General features: G+C 36.0%; 1 protein-coding gene across 8 annotated transcripts in view; it reads right to left on the reverse strand.

The window, feature by feature from the left end:
• Positions 1–21,720, reverse strand: part of YME1L1 (YME1 like 1 ATPase) — a 37,339-nt gene that overhangs the window by 11,082 nt on the left and 4,537 nt on the right. For 3 of the 8 annotated variants that reach the window (XR_012127943.1, XM_073229042.1, XM_073229043.1), the window contains exons 2-10: positions 20,945–21,076; positions 17,487–17,649; positions 15,347–15,445; positions 11,425–11,534; positions 9,934–10,084; positions 9,437–9,520; positions 7,630–7,712; positions 3,308–3,398; positions 485–637 (exon numbers count right to left, since the gene is read on the reverse strand). Coding sequence is in view for 7 of the 8 variants with exons in the window: in XM_073229042.1 (XP_073085143.1) it covers positions 485–637; positions 3,308–3,398; positions 7,630–7,712; positions 9,437–9,520; positions 9,934–10,084; positions 11,425–11,534; positions 15,347–15,445; positions 17,487–17,649; positions 20,945–21,076 (1,066 nt within the window). In the remaining variant the exon portion in view is untranslated. The remainder of the gene's footprint in view (positions 1–484; positions 638–3,307; positions 3,399–7,629; positions 7,713–9,436; positions 9,521–9,933; positions 10,085–11,424; positions 11,535–15,346; positions 15,446–17,486; positions 17,650–20,944; positions 21,077–21,720) is intronic. The other 5 variants (XM_073229047.1, XM_073229048.1, XM_073229046.1 and 2 more) reach the window with 2 other exon arrangements.

A 21,720-nucleotide genomic window follows, 5' to 3' on the forward strand; every position in this document is an offset into this window, starting at 1 on the left:
GAATATTAAATATTAAAAATCTGTAAGATTGCAAAAAAGTCAACATAAGATATAAAAAGAGATCTTTTCTAACTGATTGAAGGACAATAGTCTCAGAAGGAAAAAACCTAGAGAATACAGAATGATACCTAAGAAAGACAACTGAGCATTTGTCTTCCTAGCTGTAAAAGCCATATGCAGTCAATTAGATTGGAGGCTGATTACTCTTAATTATGTATTACAGGATTGATAAAAAAATGAAACAAAACCCCAGCTTTTCAGCAGCCCCTGACTTCATCCAGCATTTCCACTAACTCTTATATTTGGGAAAACAAGTACACTTCTGTTTTAGCTCACAAGTAAATTACCTGGAACCTGAGCCCTGCAATGGCTATGTCAGCTCAGCTGACCATCGATTACAATCAAGTAGCAAAGAAAAGGGAAGAGCCCTCTTTCCCTCCAATTAAGAAAACAGTATCACTATGAAAGATACATTCAAACGTACTAAAAAGATTTCTTATACGGCTGGCTCCCACACCCACGAACATCTCATCAAATTCTGATCCAGAAGCATAATAAAAGGGGACATCAGCTTCTCCTGCCACAGCTCGGGCAAGAAGTGTCTTTCCTGTCCCTGGTGGTCCAACTAAAAGAATTCCTAAAAGAAAAAACAAAACAAGAATGACTCAAATTATTAAAAAAAAAACCCACAAACCTTGATATGAACCTATGAACAAGGAATTCTCAATTAATTTACAGTTTTGGGGTTGAAGGCACATCAGCGACCAGTATTTTGAGACACAGCAAAACACCTATATATCTACTAATGAACTCACTTCAGGATCTTCTCCATAAATAGTTTCTCTGTATTATTTAAATACTGTTTATGTATCAGCCACAGGCAAGACAGATTCTTGACAGAAAGGAATATAAACTTGTTTATCACTAAATACATAGGACAAAAAAGTCATATAAAAATAGATTAAAAGACTAAACAACCAAATGAAATGCATGAACCTTGACTTGTTCATCTTCCATTAAAAATGTATTTTAAAAAATTCTAGGGACATTTGATAACAATTTTAAAAAACACTGGAAAGTACATGATATTAAATGTCTAGCTTTATTGGTAGGATAAATTACTCTATTTAGGACAATGCCCGTAGTCTTAGGTAATGCATAACTAAGTATTTCAATGTCATACAGTTAAGGTCTACAGCTTTCTAACTTTTTCATGTTTAAAAATTTTCACACTAAATAAGTTGGGATAACAGAATTTTTTGGTTTACAAAGCTTTTTCATTTTGCAGACTACATTTAAAAAAACAACAAAACTGTTATTAGTGGTATATTTTAACATAAACTCTTTTTCAGGAAAGCTCCAAAATACCCTTTAGACTATTGCCATGTGGTCCCTACATGGTTTAAACCATCTTTATATCAATTTCTCTGCTTTTTACCTGAGGATTTTCCCACAAATTTATAAAATATTCCTTGTGATTGGAAAGAATGCAACCATTCTAGAGTTCTAATCATACTTTCTATGATGTTATTGTATCGATTTAATAAGTGAGCCCTAAATTAGCAAAGATTCATGACATTTTTATACACTGCTGAAGTAGAGATACTGAGCAAAATAAAAGTAAGACTTACATAAGAGTGCTCCCTTTACCTCACCAATTCCAAGTGTAGAACTGGAATCTAGAATAATGTATGTATAATAAATGAATAACCTAGAATTTATTCTAAGCAAATAAGCACGTGGGCAATGTCTTGAGATACTAACATTATCATCACAGTGCTAATTTTAATAACAAAAGCTTGGAAACATTTAAAGCTCAATATAAACGGTTAGATAAAAAGCGTAATAACCACACAGCAGGACACCACAGAGCCATTACAATCCTGCACCCAATTCCAGTATGTGGAGTTTTCCCTCATACCAACAAGCAATTCTTTGACACCATCTGGGTGTCTACAATTCAATTCTGATACTACCTACCTGGAGATAGCATCAGATCCCACAAATTACAGGCTCAGATTTACCAGAATGACAGGCTATAGGTTGGAGGTCCCAGTGACCTTGCTGGGTTTGATTAATTTGCTAGAGCAGCTCACAGAACTCAGAGAAAAGTTTTGCTTAGTAGATAACTGGTTTAAAATGATTATAAAATGATGTAACTCAGGAACAACAATATGAAAGCCATGCAAAGGGCAAAGCACAGGGTAAGGGCGAGGGGGTTCCATGCCCTCCTCTGAGTGCACCACTCTCACCGAATTCCACATATTCACCAACTTTGGAGCTCTCCAAACCCCATCTTTTTGGGGTTTTAATGGAGGCCTCATTTCATAGGTGTGCATGATTAAATCACTGGACACTGGTGACTGATTCAACTTCCAGCCCCTCTTCCCTCCAGAGGTCGGGGTGGGGTGGGTGGGTGAAAGAAAAAGTTCCAACCCCCTAATCACATGGCTGCTTCTTTGGGCAACCAGCCTTCATCTTTCCATATGTTCATAAAGTCAGCACATTAACAAAACAAGACAAAACTACTGCTTTCATAACTATGAAATTCCAAGAAATGGGAACTACCAGATATTATTATAAATCATAGTATCACACTCATTAAAACCCATATTGAGAAACATCAGAGAAAGCCAAACTGAGGAATGTTCTACAAATTAGCATGTACTCTACACAATTTTTCAAATAAAAGATCAGCAACCCCACTACCCTGGAAAAAAAAAAAGGCTGAGGAACTTTTTCAGATTAAAGAAAGTCTAAATGTTATGTGTGAACCTTGATTCCTATGAACCTGGGGCTGGGGGTGGGGCAACTCGCTACAAAATATATTGAAAAAATGCTGAAATTTGAATGATGGTGAATTTTACAGTAGTTTTGGATTCATGTTAAATTTCCTGATTTTAATAAGTTATGTTAAAGAGAACATGTATGTAAATTAGGTAGAGATTTTTCCTTATTCTTGGGAAATACACAATGAGATATTTAGGGATAAAGAAGCATGGCATATACAATTTACTCACAAGTAGTTTTTTAAAAAAAGTCTATTACGTAAAGGCAATCAGCAAATGGGACAAAATGGAGTACGGAGAGTGTTCTCTACTATCCTTACAACTATGAAGTCTGAAATTATAACAAAATTTAAATCGCCCCCCCCAAAGGTGGTTATAGAACAGTATGTTCAGAATGAGCACTTATTTGTAAGACAGCAATTAAGAACTAAACTTAGTCAGTCAAATCTGATAAAAATTAAGTTACTAATATATTACAGTATTTTTTGGTAAGTCACGGTCAAGGGAAGATATCTTACCTTTTGGAAGTTTACCTCCAAGCACGGTAAATTTTTGAGGATTTTTCAAGAATTCAACAACTTCCTGTAATTCTTGTTTAGCTTCCTCCACCTAAAGTTACACAATTTATTTTTCAAATATTTTCAAATAATGATTCGATGATCAAGATAGCCTCTTTGAAAATCATCAATTTAACTGGATATTAATTTGGCTCTTCATTTAGTGAAACGATACAAAAAGGGTCCCTTATAAATAAATACACACACACACAGGTTTCTCCTGACACTTTTTGCCAATTATATAAAGTCTCCTTACATATCCAAAAAAAAAAAAATTTTTTTTTAATTTCTTACATTATCAATACTTCCTCCAGTTAACTAGGACTGTAATGTTGAAAATGCTACTTAAATGTGTCAGTGGTAATTAACATAAGAAAAAGAGTCACCTAGAAAGTTTCAAATCCAGGACTTGTTTGGACGGGTAATAAGCTTCAAGGGCAAATTATGTGGACTTACCATATATTTAAATATTTAAGGATAAGGAGGTCTGTGTTTAAGTTGTAACATGAATTTATGATTATGATATTATATTCATTATAAGAGTTATTACAAAATTATACATGATTTCGTTCCTAACAAATGACAAAGGGCAGGGACTAAAATCAAGTTATACTTTACTGAATATCATTTTGTAAATAGCTGTGTCAAACAAGTTTAGAAGATTTAATCCCAACACTATAAAATCTTGCAAAATTGAGGCATTCTTACTTTCTCCCTGCAATGTACATAATTACTGATTATACTTTATTATGGGATGAGCTCATCTCTGAGTAAAAGCTGAAGAAGACATGCTGATAGTAAACAGTAGAAGACAGAACAAGGTGGACATCACCAAGTATTCTGTGCTAATATGACTAAGTGTTGTAATTGCTATAAAATCTAAATTTACATAGACCAAAGTAATTCAGCAGCATTTACCATGGTAGGTATGCCACAAGGTAGTGTCTGTGATCAAAGGACCAAGTCTTAAAAGAGTCTGTATACCAATTTCTTCCTTGCCCAGAATTTCTAGTTATTTATATATATAGCTTCTATAAAAATATTAATAAGCGTTTTTACAACTTCATTCACTGCCTTGATCCCTTAGCCCTATTTTCCTCCATAGATTTTTATATAAATTCCTCTACTGGGAATTCTCTTGCCACAGAGGTTTGGGAGAGAAAATAATTTGAGTAGATGATGTTCAATCTGCTTTCCTTTTCTCCTGCAATTTAAGGTTATCCACTACTTTGACCAAATATTTTGGTATTCTTTTAGTATATGGATACCTCTGAATATTTAAACAAATTATTGCAATAATCCAGCCGAACCTTTTTTTAAACAAATTTTACTGAAGCTTAATATTCACACAAAAATGCACAAATCATAAATGTATATACCTCTATATAGTTTCACAGAGTGAACTCCAAATATGTTATCAGCCCCCAGCTCTAGAAACAGAACGTTACCAGAACCTTCCCAGTTCTTTCAAGTTCCTATCTCTTCCCACCCCAAGGATAATCACTGCTCTAACACCACACACAAACAGTTTGGACTGTTTATGAATTTTATATAAATGCAATACATGTAGTATGTATGGCTTCTTTCACCCAATGTGATGTTTGTCAGATCTACCCATGTTGTTACTTACCCTCACTGCATAGGATTTTATTCTACGGCTGCCACAATACTGTATGTTTATTCTATGTTAGGTGGACACTGGGTTGTTTATAGTTTTGGCTTAAACAGGGTTGTTGAGAATATTCCTGTGGATGTCTCTAGGTAAGCTCATGTATATATTAAATCATTTATACTGGGCCTGGGAGCAGACAAGGTTTGCTTTTAGCCATTCATTTTATAAATTTTTCAGTAAAGTTTTAATCATTTTATCAAAATAACTTTCAAAAACTGCTCCAAGCCTAACAGAAACCCTGCTTCCCCTTTAAGCTACTGTGTATTTCCTGGAAATATTTCTGTGAAACTTTCTAGAAATCTAAGAGAGGCATGAGTTTGTTTCCTAATCTATGTCCCCAAAATCTGTTTGGTCCATAGCCTTTCTCTTCTCAGTAAATGACAACTTCATTCTTCCAAATGTTCAGGCTAAAACTCTTGTTGTCATTCTTGACACCTATTTCTTTCTCATGCCCTACATTCTCTTTCGTCAGGAAATCTTGTTGGGTTTACCTTCAAAATATGTATTAACAATCTAACCACTTCTCATGAACTCTACTGCTATCCTGTCAGCCTAAGCCACCACCATCTCTTGCCTGGACTACAGTAATGGCCTATTTTCTACCTTTGTCCTTTCTTCGGATTATCAACACAGCAGCCACAGCTCCCATTAAATTTTATGTCAAACCGTATCTTTCCTCTGCTCAGAATCCTTCAATGGCTACTACTTGACCAGAGTGAAAGCCAGTCTAAAAACGGCTTATAAGACACTATGAATTGGGTCCTGTATACCTCCCTGATCTCATCTCCCACAACTTCTGCTCACTTGCCTTGTTCACTCCATCCGTACAGAAGTGGCCTTTTCACTGCTCAGTGAGCAGGCTGAGCACATTAGTTTTGCAGGGCCTTTGCTGTCTCTCCTCCTCTGGTTAGGCATGCTCTTTTCTCAGACACATGCACGGTTCACCCCATATTCTTAATTCTTCACTCAAATGTCACCTTCTCAATCATACACTGAACAGCCCATTTCAAGTTGTGACCTTTCTCCCAGAACTCCCAATCCTCTTCACCCTGCTCTATATTTTTTCCATAACATTTTACCATTTTTGAACATTCTCTGTATTCCCATACGTACCATGTTGTCCAATTTATACTACAATTAAAACATGAGGGCAGACATTTGTTTTATTTTATCCAGTATGTAAAACAGAGCCTGGCACTTAGTAGACACTATTAATAGTTATTAAACAAATGGTTTAACTAACTGGGTATAAACTGGCATTCATCCGTTCCATTCTTTCAATACAGGCGGGTTAGGTACCAGAGTACAAACATCAATTAAGAGGAACAGGTGAAGAAAAGTACCATTTACTATGCATCAACTATGTGCCAAGCATATACATTATCTGTAAGAATCTAAAGTGACTGGTTCAAGCCAATGACTCAAAATTAAATTTTGAAATCTTAAGTCTTTTGACTATGTAGTCCACATTCATTCCATGACACCTTGCTGTTTCACAAACTGACACGAAGCCCTGTCATGAAACAAGACTTATCATCTACTACTGTCATTTACTCAGAATATTAAAGTTTCAAATATTTTTGGATGCCATTTTACCTACTGCATAATATTCCTTAATGTAAAGGAAATACACACTCTCATTTTCCTTGACTCACTCTCAACTACTCTACACTACTTCCAGTCACCGAACATGTTGTAGTTTTTCCCCTAACCAAGCACTTCACACTCCAGCAGGATGTCCTGCAATTCAATTCAGTTCTGACACACGATCCCCCTGGAGAGAGTATAGAATCCTATCAGCAAAGGGTTAAGGGCTCAGTCCTACAAGACTTATCCCCCCACCTCCTGCCACACATCCACTTCAGATGCCAATCATGAGTCTATGTTATCTCTGTTTTTGACCAACTGGCTATGAGCTGGAGGTTCCCAAGATACCTCCTTATGCTCCATTAATTTTCTAGAGTGGCTCACAGAACTCAGAAAACACGTTGGGTACTGGACTACTGGTTTATTATGAAAAGGTATTACTGAGGAATAGCCAGGTGGAAGAGATTTGCAAGGCCAGGTATGTGGGAAGAGGAAGAACTTCCAATGCATCTCTAGGCAGGCTACTCTCTTTGTAGCACCGTGTGTTCGGGAACCTGCAACACCCCAAATTACTGGGATTTTTATGGGAGATTCTTTGTGCAGGAATGATTAATTATTAACCCCATTTCCAGCCCCTCCCTCCTCTCCGGAGAACAAGAGTTGGGCTGAAAGTCCCAAACTTCTAACCATGGCTTGGTCATTCTGGTAGTGACTAGCCCTCACCCAGAAGCCCACCAAAAGTCACACCCATTAGAACAAGAGACACTGCCATCACCCAGGAAATTCTAAAGGACTCAGAAAACCTGTGTCAGGAGTCAGGGTCAAAGACCAAATACTAAAACAGAAGCTGCTCCCAGTGCTCTTATGACTTGGGAAATTTCAAGGGTTTTAGGAGCTCTGTGCCAGGAACAGGGGGCACAGACCAATACATTTTGGTTTTCTGTTATTTCACGCCTTTGGAATCAAATATTGACTGTACACAATTATAATGTTTGACGACAACAGGGGAAACTTTTTAACTTACTCCTTTAACATGTTCGAAGGTGACATTTTTCATCTGGACAGGATCTACTGCAGAATCAAGCCCCGTCGTTGTCCGGAAACGGACTAATTGGAAGAAAAGAAATGCTTAAAAATTTGACGGATTCATAAAATTTCAACCACCTTATTTTTCAGATGCAAGAAAGCCCCCCAAAAAAGGAAATACCTAAGTTCACATACATAAAATCGGAGTGAGTAGAAACTAGGGCTTCTGCGCTTCTAGACCATGTTCAAGGAATAAATGATTCACATTGAAAAAACAACTTTGTACTTTCCAATTAAAACTAAGAATTATTTGTCGCTTCTCCTTATAATATCTAGTAAAAGAAATTCAAGCCAATGGTTCTCGAATTTCATTGTGCATAAAAATCACTCTAGCCATATGTCTATGCAGGTTCCAAGGCCATGGCCCTGGAAATCACCCTGAATTATCCTGACACAATTGGTTAGAGATCTACACTATGAAATATTTTATCTTAAACATAGCATAAAAACTGACACTGGCATTTTAGAAAAAGGGGGGGATGAACCTTAACAGATTGTTTCACTTATCATGTAGCCTTCTTCCTCTAACAACTGTTTTTAGTTGCCCTCAGTATGTCATCATCAGTAATAACATCATTAAGAGTAAGAAAGACAGTAAGAGTTTGGTAGGGTAGTACAATATTTGAGATAGAGCATGGGGAACTATTACAAAACTTTCTTACACCTCTCCCCAACATGTAAACTTCCGTACTAGACAGACGTAAATGAGTAAACTGAGCAATGGCTAATTACCTCACAAACAACCAAAAATAGGATGGATTGAAATTTTAGAAGCAAAAAAATTAGCAGGCAAAAATACAGGGTTAGTAAGAAACCTTCAACATATCAAGAACATATAAGTCAGGACAGAAAATTTCATTCAGCAATTCTAGAGCAGACATTAATAGTTTTAGCCCACTAAATTACTTTTAAAGTACCTATATAGATGGACTTAATAAATAATGCAAGTTAGTTTACAGGAGACTCACCTGGACCTTATAAAAAATTAATAATAATTACACAGAGGCAATGCATTTCCTATTTTGATTGTTTTACTTAATGCAAGACAGCAATTAAAAGAACAAAGAATCATCAGACCTCATCCCACGCCTCCAGCACCCTGCCAATACCAGCTATCTTCCCTGTGCTTGTTCTTTTTTGGGTACACAAAAAGAGGGATAAGAAAAAGTCAATCTAAATATAAGAAGGTTATCTGTAGATGTTAAAAACTCATCTCCAGTTTGATGCCACATTAAAATATACGGAACAACAGGAAAATTCTCGGATGAAATCCTGAGCCAGGTATCATTAATCTACAATTACATGAGGAACATTATGTTTACCAGACTCTCCCCCCATCACCAAGACCCCCCCCAACAAACCCCATTACAGTCTCTGTCCATCAGCATAGTAAGATGCTGTAGAATCACTACTTATCTTCTATCCTTGCAATTTTAAGGAATATTATTTTTGAGACAAAGTAGTAAAACTTGAAGTTGTACAGTATTTGAAGAAACTTTTCTTGTAAGCCATAAAGCAATGTATAATGTATAATAAGCCTTCTGAAAATGCAGATCGTACACAATCATAACAGATTAAAACGTTTCTTCTTCAATGCAAAAGACAATTGCAACGTGACCCAATCAGAGAATTCTTTATTCCAGAAATGAAAAGCCTAGACCCTAGAGCCAGAAACATCAGTGTACCTATAAAAAAGGAACAGGTTTTTAAAAGATTTAAAAAATTAGGTAAATAAAAACACTTACCAGATAAAAATGGGTTTTTAAAGAATCCATAAATGCCTAAGAGCAGCAGGACAAAGAGGATCAGACGAGTTCTTCTGAGAGAATCTGGAAAAGAAAAAGCCTAAGTCAAAAGATGTCCATGAGAAATGACAGCTCAGTGAAACGCAAATATTAGCATCCTCATGAGGTCCTCATGTATCTCATCACATCCTATGCTGTAACCTGGAGTTCTTCCACCTTACAGCCACGATTTCCTTTCAGCACCATTACCAAAAGTCTCATAAAGCCACACATGCTTCTGTCCTTAGCTGTGATTTCTCAGTTGAGAAAGCCAAAAGCGGTGAGCAGGTATTTCCACTTCCACACCACTGAAGTTACAAATGGGATACATGATTGATAACTTTTAGATAAGGAATGAAATGAAAAGCTGGGTAACTGTTCTCCAAGTCAGTTAAAGGTGGACTCTGACTTCCTTTCAGATGTTCATTCCAAATATGAGGGGTGTCAAATCAACTTACCATTGGTTTTTTGCGTTAGCGCCTGAGCTTTCAGGAAACCTTCTGCAAAACCAGTTTTAAACGCATCTTGGTGAGCTTCAGGTATGTTCTTGGTTTTCATGAGTTTGTCCAAACTCTCAACATCTGTTCCTCTGTCCCGCAAAAGAAACCCCTAAGAACACAACATCAGTATTGGCAGCTTATATAGGTAATGCTCCACCAAAGTATAATGACCACTCACAAAAAAGTTCAAATTCTACAATTTTTAATTTTTATGGTCAGTGTGAAGAATTAGACTAAGACTTACGATAAATTACTTAATCAATAGCTAGGAATCTAACACCTTGTACCTAACATACTTGCACAAATCAACTGATATAAAGAAATTCTCTGTAAGAACTCTATCTATACTAAATACTACACTAAAACTGTTAATAGGCCACACATTGACTTTGGATTCTAATGGCATGATGTTCGCACTCCTTTATCTTTACTGCAAGGAACAACTCATTAATTTGTAACTGTTTACTGACAGGACACCCTCATGTACTTTGCTTCTATTAAGTTCTGAAGCTGTAAAGGTAACAAAAGATCTGAATGATTTACGTTTAATGGGGAGAGATACGTAAATACCTAAGTTTTTTAAATCATTCTGATATGGTAAGCGGTAGGTAAGGTAGTAAAAGAAGTGAAATACTACCTACATCAGTGAGGAAAGGCCTTACAGAGGATAGGGTATCTATATCCCAGGGAATTACACAGCAGGAACAACTTGACAGAGCCATGAAACAACAGCCTTTGGTGCCCAAGAACTGCAGGCCGTCTTGTACGACAGGCCTTTAAAATGCCGAGAGAGGAGGAAGGCAGGGGTACAGAGTGGGTGGCACATTGAAAGATAAGAACAGAAAAATGGCAGGCAGAGGCCAATGAAATGCCCTGTAGCACAGCAGGCGTCTGACAGGAAAGCAGAGAAATACAAACATTATGTGACTATGTTTTGGACAGACTGGTGGGTGGCTATCTGGAAGCTGGAGTGAAGGTAGCAAAGCTAATGGCAAGGAGACTAAATGAGCCTTTTCTTTAGAGCATTTAAGGCAAGAAATGGTATAGTCTGTCTATGCAATGGAGCTGGGGATGAAGAGGGAAATTCGACAAATTTAAGAGGCTGGATCAATAGGACTTTAGTGATTCATGGATGTGGGATGTGAGAGAATATGGACAAACCGAAGTTGATCATCAGATTTCTAGCCTGGGTGGATGCTATTTATTAACACAGAGAACATAAAGCAGATGTACGTTAGGGAAAAAGCCAGAGAGAGATGTCTAGTCGAGCAGAAGAGGGACAAGTTTGGCACCTAAGGAGTTGTAGGTATAATGATTACACAGGTTATTAATCCTTTATCGTAAGTGCAAAGATGGGAGAAAATTAACTGGTCGACAAATCAGGTATTGAAGGTTCTCATTTTAATACCTGAGAATTATTACTTTTTGAACCAAAAAAGGTCTAATTACCTTCACAAATGATGGTGCTATATGCTGTGTTTCTGCTAATCTTTCAGAGGTGGACTGCAGACGTCTTGTCCTTGATTTCAATGTTTTAAAACCCCGAGACTGTATGAAAACTAAACAAAATGGCACCACATTTATTTCTCATTGTAAATTTTTCTAAGAAAAGAAAAATGCCTATGCTTCGAAACTCTGACACCATACTTGGACATTTGGCTCATAATCTGATTTGTTAACACAAGTCTTTGCCAGACACTTCAACACACTTGTAATTACAGTCATTCAAATAATGGGCTGAATCTATAAATTAACTTTACATTTTCTTGGCAATTTTAAAATAGTAAAAAAAGAAAAACCACTATTCATAAGTATCAAGTACAAGTCACAGTATCATTCCCCAAGCCCCAGTCCTTCTACCCAGAAGTAACCACTATAAACAATTTCATGACTACATTTCTATGTATTGATAGACATGCTCTTTCTATAAAAATAGTATGCAACCTTTTGTGATTGTCCTCTTTCCCTTAACAATGTATCATGGACAGTTTTCAGAAAAGGTTAGATGGAAATGAACTGTTTTCCTCTTTTTTGCTGCTAAAAATAATGCTGCAGTTAAAAGTCTTCTCTATACTATCTGCCAGCACATACAGATTAAAAATGAAATTGTGAGCTTTTAATTGTTTGACACTAAGAAATTGCCCTCTAGAAGGCTGCTATCCATTTACATGCCTACCAGTGACTATGAATGTCCTTTTCTCCACACCCTTTTCAATATAAATCTTCTTGGTACAAATCTGATGGGCAAAAAGCAGTGTCTTGTTTTAAATTACATTTCAGATTAAAAGTGAGGGAAATTTTTGAAAAACTATTTTTGATTGACTAAGCACTTGTGACCTTTCACATTTTCATTTTCACTTATAGAAGAACCTGAGTGTTACATATCTAACCTTTCATCATGTATACTTGAACCATTTACTGTATGTCTTGTGATACATTAATTTGCATAGTTAATGCAGCTGTACCTTTTAATCTTCAATGTTTTCTGTATTGTTTTGATTAGGGTCCCATCCCCAAACTAAGACTTTAAAGGTCTTTTTCTTTACAGACCTTTACCTATTTGGAACTTACTTATGATATAAGAAAAGAATCTGATTCCCTTTTTTTAAATACCAAACTTCCTGATTTTCTTAACAAGTGTTCAAGGTTTTGACTGGGACTGCAATGAATTCATATATTTGCCTGCAAATTGACACTGCAACACTACTAAGTCCTTCCAAAGAGGACTGTAGTATCCTCTTATTTCATCTACTCAGATCCTTTTCTTTCTTTCAGTGAAGTTCCATACAAATACACATATGCATATGTGTGTATATATTACATTGCATACTTCTTTTCAGGATGAAGGATTTAATGGGTTTTGAAAACTGTAATTAAAAGCTATTGGTAGAATATGAGAAAGATACTGATTTTTATGCATTTATTTTATGATACCAAAGTAGCCTTTCAATTGAATTTTCTAGTTAAAAAAATCATTATCACCAAATTATAATTTTGTATGTTCCTTTAACTCCCCTTTTCCTTTTTAATCACATCACTCAGAACCTCCCTATTACTGCTGAACAAAAACAGGGTACTAGATTATCGTGTAATCTAGTATCTCACACTTAATGAGAGCCTGATAGATACCCTTAAGAAATTAAAGTTTCCCTCTTCTCTAGCTTTCTAAGAGTTTTTAGGAAGGATAACAAACAATATATGTTGTATGCTTTTACATCATACACTGAAATAATACTGCTTTTCTTCTCTAATTGAGTAATATAAATTAATATACTTCCTAAGGTTAAATCACTCTTGTATCCTTATTTGGCACATTTCTAATACTTGGTTTTACAGATACTATTTAGGATTTTTGTATTTATATTATTAAGTGAAATTGATCTATTGTATTCTATTTTCTGCTAGCGTTTCAATATCAGTAATTTCACAGAATAAACAGGGAAGCCTATTCTATCTTTTTCTTTATTAAAAAAGTTTCAAATAACAGGAAACTTCTGATCCTGGGAAACAGTGTAGCCATAAAACCATCTGAGTCCAGTGCCTTTGGGACAAAGGGATTATGTTTGAAAAGTATCATTTTCTTTATTATTTTTTAATCAGATTGTTAGTTTGCTCTGTTGTTTTTTTTTTCCAAATTAAACTTGTTCTTGGTTTAATTAAGCAAAACTGTTTCTTGCTATAGTACTCATTTAATGTCTATTTTATCCACATTAACGTCTATTCTTTAAAAAAAATTTCTCAAAGTGAATGTTTCATTTATTTCCCATCTTTCTTATTTCCTAATAAATTATACTATGGTTTTGACATCAGTTTATCCTGAATCCAAAGATTTTGATATGCAGGTTTTCACTGTAGTTCACTACTAACTAACTGAAATTTCAGTTTGGATTTCCCTTCAGCCACAACACACTTAGAAATTTCTACATAGTCAGGTTATTTTTTTAGCTATTCTTTGTTATTTGACTACAGTTTTATTACATGATCAGAGAACCTGACTTCTAAGTTTTAAGATATTCTTCATACCCTAATACACGCTTTCTGTAAGTCTCCCATGAATATATAAAAATCCATCACTCTTCTTAAGTAATCATCTGTCCACTGCATTAACCATTTCTTCAGTTGATCACTGTCTCCTTGCCCAACTTAATGCCTCCATTTCCTATGCTTTTTCATACAAGTTTTCCTCAAATATGTGGAGATCACTGCTAATCAATTTGTATTCATAAAGAAGAACTCACTAATCATTACTAATTGTAGACAGTTTTTCCCAAAACTACCATGGTGGTAAATGTTTTTAGAATATAAACATGGATTTATGGTGAATGAGCAGGATACCGTTTGTGTATGATTCAAGTCCAAAGTGACCTGGGGTAGTGTCTTGTTTCTCTCTGGTATCAATACTCAAACCAGGAGTCTTCAGAGACAGATTCCTCTCCACACACACACACACACCCCTGATTATAAAGGTGTTTTTTTCTCACTGTAGCCTAAAAGTTATGAGCCATAACTGTTTTGTGATTGGCGCACTCTTGACAATGTTTCAACTTCCTGTCTGGGATGACCTATCAACCATCACAAAGCCCACTAGTATTGATTCAGAACTTAGGGTTTTTTCCTAAGTTCTGCTGGAAATAGGACTACACACCCCTTTCATGTCACTCTGCTCTAAGTCCCATGAAGGCAGATAATACATGGGTTTTTTTTTTTTCATTTATAACTACCACCTATCACTAGTGCCTGGCATTAAATAAATATGAATGAATGCATATTTGATTTTGCTATCAATGTGATGTCATCTACTTCTTAACTTATGGAAACTCTTCAAATTTCTGGTCCACAGATGAAACCTGCCTAATGTTGCTCTCACTTTTTTCAAATTTTTCTATTCTTTCAGTCATTGCTGTAAGATTTTGAAAACAAGGAGAAGTAAACAAATGTGCTTAATTATTTTGAAGCAGGTTAGATAATAAGTTCCCCAAATCTTGATTTACTGAAGCACCTGTCATTCACATTCCAAATTTGGCTATTTTATATTTTCTAGATTAAAAATTACAGACATACACAAATAAATTGATTCCAAATATTCTGTAAGTTCTATTGTGAGTTACAGATGAATGTTTCTGTCATGAATATTATTAAGAAAGACAAATCAGAAAATAGAAAATAAGTCTATTAATATTTTCAAAATAAATACAGTTTAACATCTTTTTATGTTGACAGATAGTAACTGCACTAGCGGGGGTAAGGATTTAACAATATGGGTAACAGCTGAACCACTGTGTTGTACATTTGAAACCAATATCATTGTATATCAGTGATACTTCACTAAAAAATAAAATAAAATAAAATAAATACCCTTGTTGCTTCATACCTGACCAGTACTGAAGATCTGAACAAATACTTTTCAGAGTCCTTGAAGGTTGTCTGTACAAGCAAGAGGAACGTAAGGTACTAAATTTACCTAAGTAACCTGGAGGGAAATTGAAAAGAGTAAAATTTCTAATGTCCAAGCCACGAAAACCCCAAGGAATTATTTCACCAAATATAAAAAAAACAAAAATATGAGTTGTTTGCCTTTTGTCCATAAATGACGATGCATTTACTAAATACCCTAAAGCACTGCTAATCTAACTATAGTCCTTTATCATTTTGCTGTCTCTCACTTGTTCATTGTATTTTTTATCTAATATACAAATACAGCTGCCAGTGAGGTTAAATTCAAATCAAGAGGTAAAAGATACCTGTTTATGTGAAGTTACTTTTAGTACACAGCATAAAGAGATAAAGAATAGCTATTTCCTAGAGACAATTTCACAACCTCTAGTGAACAATGTGATGAAACACAGCACACCTGAGGTACTACTGTATCTCTTGAAGCTTCCATAGTCATTGGTACAAATACAGCTCCTGCCACAGCTGCACAGCATAAATACTTGGGTGATCCTTCCTAACTCCTACTCTTAAGTCAACGGGCCCCATCTTACTCTATATCCATGACCGTTGGGCAGTGACAATAGAACCTGGCTCTCATCTATCCCCATATCCTAGTTAGAATTCAGGGATTTTTCCAAGAACTTCACAGACCAGTCCATAAATGCTTCCTTAAACCTCTGCCCGCCTAAGCCAAGAAGACGGCTGGCAGTAAAAGGAATGACCTTAAGAGGAAATGTAGAACAAAACAGAATTAGACTCACAGGCACTGAGAAGTGACTAGTGGTTACCAAGGGGAATGGGAGTAGGCAGGGGGAGAGGAGGAGGTCCACTGAACCACTGTGATGTACATTTGATGAAATAAAAAAAACTTTTTTAATGGAAATGTAAACATGAAGTCTAGCAAAGTCACAGTAATACTACTATAAAACAATAATACTAACAAAAACTTTACTCTCCCAAACACTATGGGCCACATACAGTACTTAGATTATTTCATTTGATCTTCCAAAATGAAATAAGGAGCTATCCCTCATACTTCATGAGAAAAACAGCAACTTAGAGAAGTAAATACCAAAGTCAGTGGTAAGACTGAGTTCGGGCCTGTCTCCTTACGCTTAACCACTAAGCCTCTGGGCTTCTCTCAGGAATGAGGTAGTACAGCATAAAAAATAACAAAACAGAAGCAGATTTTTAATCCAAGCCCCAACCTCAAAAACTTCATTTTTCTTCACTCCTGAATCCTTCACCTTTCAGACCTTACATGAAATAAAGGCAAAATAATGAAAAATTAGTAAATGAATTAATTAAGCACAGCTTCAGATCAAACCTTTGTCACAAAACTGTTCAAACCTGCTCTTTTGTTCCTGGGCTTCTGTAACTTGAATGGATTTTTAAAATATCTTCTTCCATCAATACACAACAAGTATTTTGATAAGCCGCTAACATTCATTGTTCAAGTATCATCCGAAAAGAAATTGATGAAGTTGACACGCCTTTCAACAAAGTGCCCACTTACTATATACTACTAGATTGTTCCAAGACTCAATTAAGATACGTATAGTCCATTAAAAAAGGACCATGATCAGTATGTATTCAATGTATTCTCAGAGAACTGGAATCTAATACATGTTTGTCACCTAAACTTAGAACAACACTCCATTATTCTAAATGTCAGATCTAGTATACTTTCATAGATCCTCAAGTAGAAAAAGGACCCGAATAGAAACAGTGACTAGTGTTTGTGAAATTGTTTCATTTGGTAAAATCTAAATAAAGCCTACAGTTTAGTTAAAAGTATTGTACCAATGTTAACTTCTTAGTTTTCACAAATGTCAAAACATGATTATTGAGGTGCTCAAAGTTAGAGGAAGTCACGCATTAGGGTATACGGGAGCTCTGTGCTATCCTTGCAAATCTAAAATGATTCCAGTGAGAAAAACTGACCCCTAAAAAAAAAAGAAAACAACTCATGAAGGAGCCTGGCACAAAACAATTGTAAATGATAAATGGTATCTCTTAAGTCATGAATAGTACTAAAATGGCTTACTTTAATTGGAACATAAAATATATTCACTTACCATATTTATTTTCAAAGAAGGATTGTGCAGAGACATGAGATGTATGCCAATGGGAAGAAATGCTTTTGCCTTTACAAAATCCAGGAAGTAGACCGCCTACCAGTTGATCAATATGTCCAATTTTTAATTCAGATAATCCAAGGTCCCTTAAATTAAGTACAGGCTGTAAAAGATTTAAGTCAACCAAGTAAACATTATCATCAAGACAGTTAATTGAAAGGTTCCTATCCACTGAAACAATTGAAATAATATGTATTTCTAAAGCCTAACAAATGTTATTGATTCCTCTTTTCTTCCTAATATTTAAAAAATAAGTTGGTGCAAATACTTTAAGTTTTAGTTTTACTGAGGTTTGGCAAAGGGTAAAAAAATCATATTCCCAATGGCAGAACCAGTCCATGGACCTTTAAAGTGTCCTGCAGGCCCTGATGCCCATAAACAAAAACCCATCTGACAAAGAAAGGGTATTCTCTGTTACAATGGGACATTTCACTCCTCTGGCCTCACTACTGAAACTTCTTTGGACCGAGAGGCTCTATAGTTACCCATAATTTAACTTCTAATTAGGACGAAACTGAACAAGGCAAAAAATGTGAGAAACCAGGCAATAAAATACACTCACCTCAAAACAGTTCTAAAGTCACTACAAATAAGGGTGAGTTATTTTCTTCTCTTACAAGAGCTGACAAGGAGACATTAAAGACAAGTATTAACTAAAAGCCCCCAGAAGCTAAAACTTCAAGTAAGGAGAACAAAATTAAACAGACCAAATAAAGTACCAACTTCTTATGATTGATGTGAAGTTAGATGCATGGATTATATAGCTCTGGATTGATGTCCAGGGATTTGTCACTTACAAGCTGTGTGACAAGTCATTCACACTCTTAGAATCCATTTCCGCATTAGTCACTATGAAATATGCCCTGCCTATTTCACAATGAGATCATGTGGCTCAACAGAAGAGATCACGCCTAACTCACATACATACCCTTAAGTACAGTGAGCTAGTTAAAGGCATAAGGAAATAAAATATTTAAGAGTGCTTTTTAAACTACCAAAAACTGTACAAATGAAGCTCATTATTAAAGAAATGAAAATAGAAGGACTACAATATTGAAGAGCTACCTCTCAAGTAATCTTTTACAAAAGGAAACCAAAAAGCCTATTTACAATTCAGACCTCAAAAGGGAAACAGATTCTGAAGTAAGACCGAAAATTAGTCCCCTTCTTACTCATTGGGTGTCAGGTCCTAGGAACATAAAGAGAAATAAGGTACATATAAACATGGTAATTATACAGAATGGTCAAGCGCCATTACAGAGATATTTTTTTTAAGTGGTGAGAGAACACAGAACACACAGCAACTAGTTTCCTAAGTCAACTAAGGCCTCCCTGAGGCAACACCTACTTTGCAGAATTATGAAGAAGGAAGCCTTGGGAAGGGGGCAAATAAAAAGACATCAAAGGGCCTGGAGTGGTTGAGATGTAGTAAAAAGTTTAGTGACTGAAGAAGGGACTAGAAAGATGGGCTACGGCCAGAGTGTGAAAAGCCGTGTTTGAATTTAATTCTAGAGCGAACATAATTTGTTTTTGCTTCTTTTAAAGAAGAAAAGAGTAGATGGTGAACTGGATGAGAGAAGGATGACAGGACAAGGGGAAAAGGTGTGAGCCTGAACTAAGCCCTAACTAAGAAGGATGAAGTAACAAATCATAGACAACAGACGTTTGAAGAAACCAGCAGAGCACAGGGATTGAGAGGGAGAAGGATTCTGTGTGGATGTGCCAGTTATCCATTTGTTGATAGCAATTTTTCCTCTTCATCCTTTTTGTTGGCTTCATCACATGGATCTGGGCCCTTTAAATCTCTTTCCTCTGCTCAATGGTCAGTGTGAAACTCTGAGTAGGGGGCACTGGAGAGATACTGGAGAAGCAAAGGGTTGTGGCTCCTGGTCCTGGGGAGCTCACCCAGCAGGCCCTATCTCAACACACACGGTCTCTCCAGGACCTGGTTCCTGCCTGCTTCTCCACAGCATGGCTCCTACAGTGCCCAGTGCCCAGTGCAGGCACCCAGCAGCTTTTCCATTAAGACACCATCTCCATGAACAGCTTTCCCTGGGACCCTAGAGGGTAGATTTCCATCAAGTTCAGCTGGTCCAAAGACTTCTCTGCCATTCAGTGAACCAAGGTCATGCTTTCCCTACAAGGTCAGGACCTCAGCCTGGGGGTGGAGAACTCTTCCTGCAAAGCTCTCTCCATCCTAGGAGGATGAGCTGCTTCTTAAACCTCTAGTCCTATATATTTTGGAGTTTTCTTTCCTTATTACTAGCCAATCCCTACTTATTCCAATCCCATATAAGAAAAAGAATTTTTAAAATACTAGACTGAAAATTATACTAACTTTTTGTAGGACACTTCCACTATTCAAATGAGTATGTGGTATCTCTCTCCTGGATGGACTCAGTCTGATGAAGAGGTGCTGAAACCACTGTAGGATCTCAAACACTGGAACATGGGGGAGTAGCTCAGTTTTGAACATCCTAATTTTGAGGTCCTTGATATCTCTCCAGAGGGGTGTTTTTATAAGCCACTAAATAAGTTATGTTAAAATTTTAGAGACTTTAGGGTTGGAGATGTAGATGGAATTTCATCAACATGTACTACAGATGTTAAGTGAAGACATGAAAATGGGTAACATACCCTGGGAGAAGGTGCACAATGACAATTAGATAAACATACAGCGTACCCAATATTTAAGGAGTCGGCGATGATAAAAAATCCAGCAAAACAGAAAGAAAATTTTAAAAAGCATCAGTGTAACATCACTCACTTCAGGGAAGTAGATATTTTGAAAATAATAGCTGCTCAGTAAGGTCAAATGCTGAGGAAAAGTTGAAAAGCAACTATCGTATAAATGAGCCTTATAAACAAAAGGTTCCTAGGTTGGGAATTCCCTATGTCCTAGGCAACACTGATTTTATAATCCCCTCAAGAGTGATAGTATAGTTGCACAGCTCATACATTTCATTTTCAGGTACTTATATCCTAATTGTTCAATTACACTAATGAATCAGCTCCTTTAAAGCAACAGAAGATAACTTCTTACTGTTTTTCTATCTCCCCTGAGACTTGCAATAAAAGTATGATCAGTTAACTGCTACTGTTGGAGCAACACAAAAGAATATGTAAATGACATCACACATGTTGTGACCTAGAAAGTAAATACCAAATAAATGTGCCAAGTGAAATTTTTTTACAAATTAAATATTAAAGAATAAAACAAAGTAACTTCAATTATGTAAAAAAAGCCAAAATGAGACATCTTTTATCATAAAAGAGATCAAACTGAAGACATCAAACAATTTGTTACAAATAACCTAACCAAAGAAACTGCAAACATATTTGCCATGTGCTAACAAATCAAAAAGGCTTGCTCCCACACCCCTGATAAATACCATTACCTCACTGCTGGGAGCCTCATGGTCAGGAGCTACATCTCCATGCTGCTTTTGAGAAACTGATGCACCCACAGAAACAGAGGTGTTTTTTGGTGAATGGAAGGCACTGATGAGATGACTCAAGGGAACTGTAACCTAAAAGATAAAAGTTGAAATTAGGTGTTGTTTTTTTAAAATAAAATGAAAAAATATATATTTCTATTGTCAGGATTTGGGATTTAATTTAAAGATACACTGTATATCAAAACCAAATATTAAAGTTTATAAATAGGTATTCTGATTCATTGACAGTAGGAAGAAAACTGTTAATCTTTCAGGTTAGTGTTCTGGCCATGTGCATCAGAAGTATTAGAAATACATGCATTTTACTGTCCCAGGAGTCTAATTTCTAGGAATTTTAAAAAATGATCTCATAAATGCTTGCGTATGCATAGATCACAATCTTCATCAAAATACTTAAAATTAGTGGAAAGCTGGAAATTAGAGGAGTGACTAAATAAATAACAAAATGAAGTATTTCAGACTTGTTTTTTAAAGTATGACAATAAAGAGAATTTTATGCTCATCGACTTTCCTACTGCACCATGCTGGTCACCATTATTTATACATGGATTTTTGCAATAGCCTCGTAACTACTCTCCCTGAATCTGCTGTATCAAAACCAAAGCCAGATGTCATCCTCCTTTGCTCAAAACCCTCCAATGGCTTTTCTTCTCATTTACAATAAAAGCCAAAGAAGCCTTCACAGCTCTTTTATTACCTGCCCAAATTCACCCACT

The sequence above is a fragment of the Manis javanica genome, chromosome 2, assembly GCF_040802235.1.
Source record: "Manis javanica isolate MJ-LG chromosome 2, MJ_LKY, whole genome shotgun sequence".
In the NCBI taxonomy this organism is placed as follows: Eukaryota; Metazoa; Chordata; class Mammalia; order Pholidota; family Manidae; genus Manis; species Manis javanica.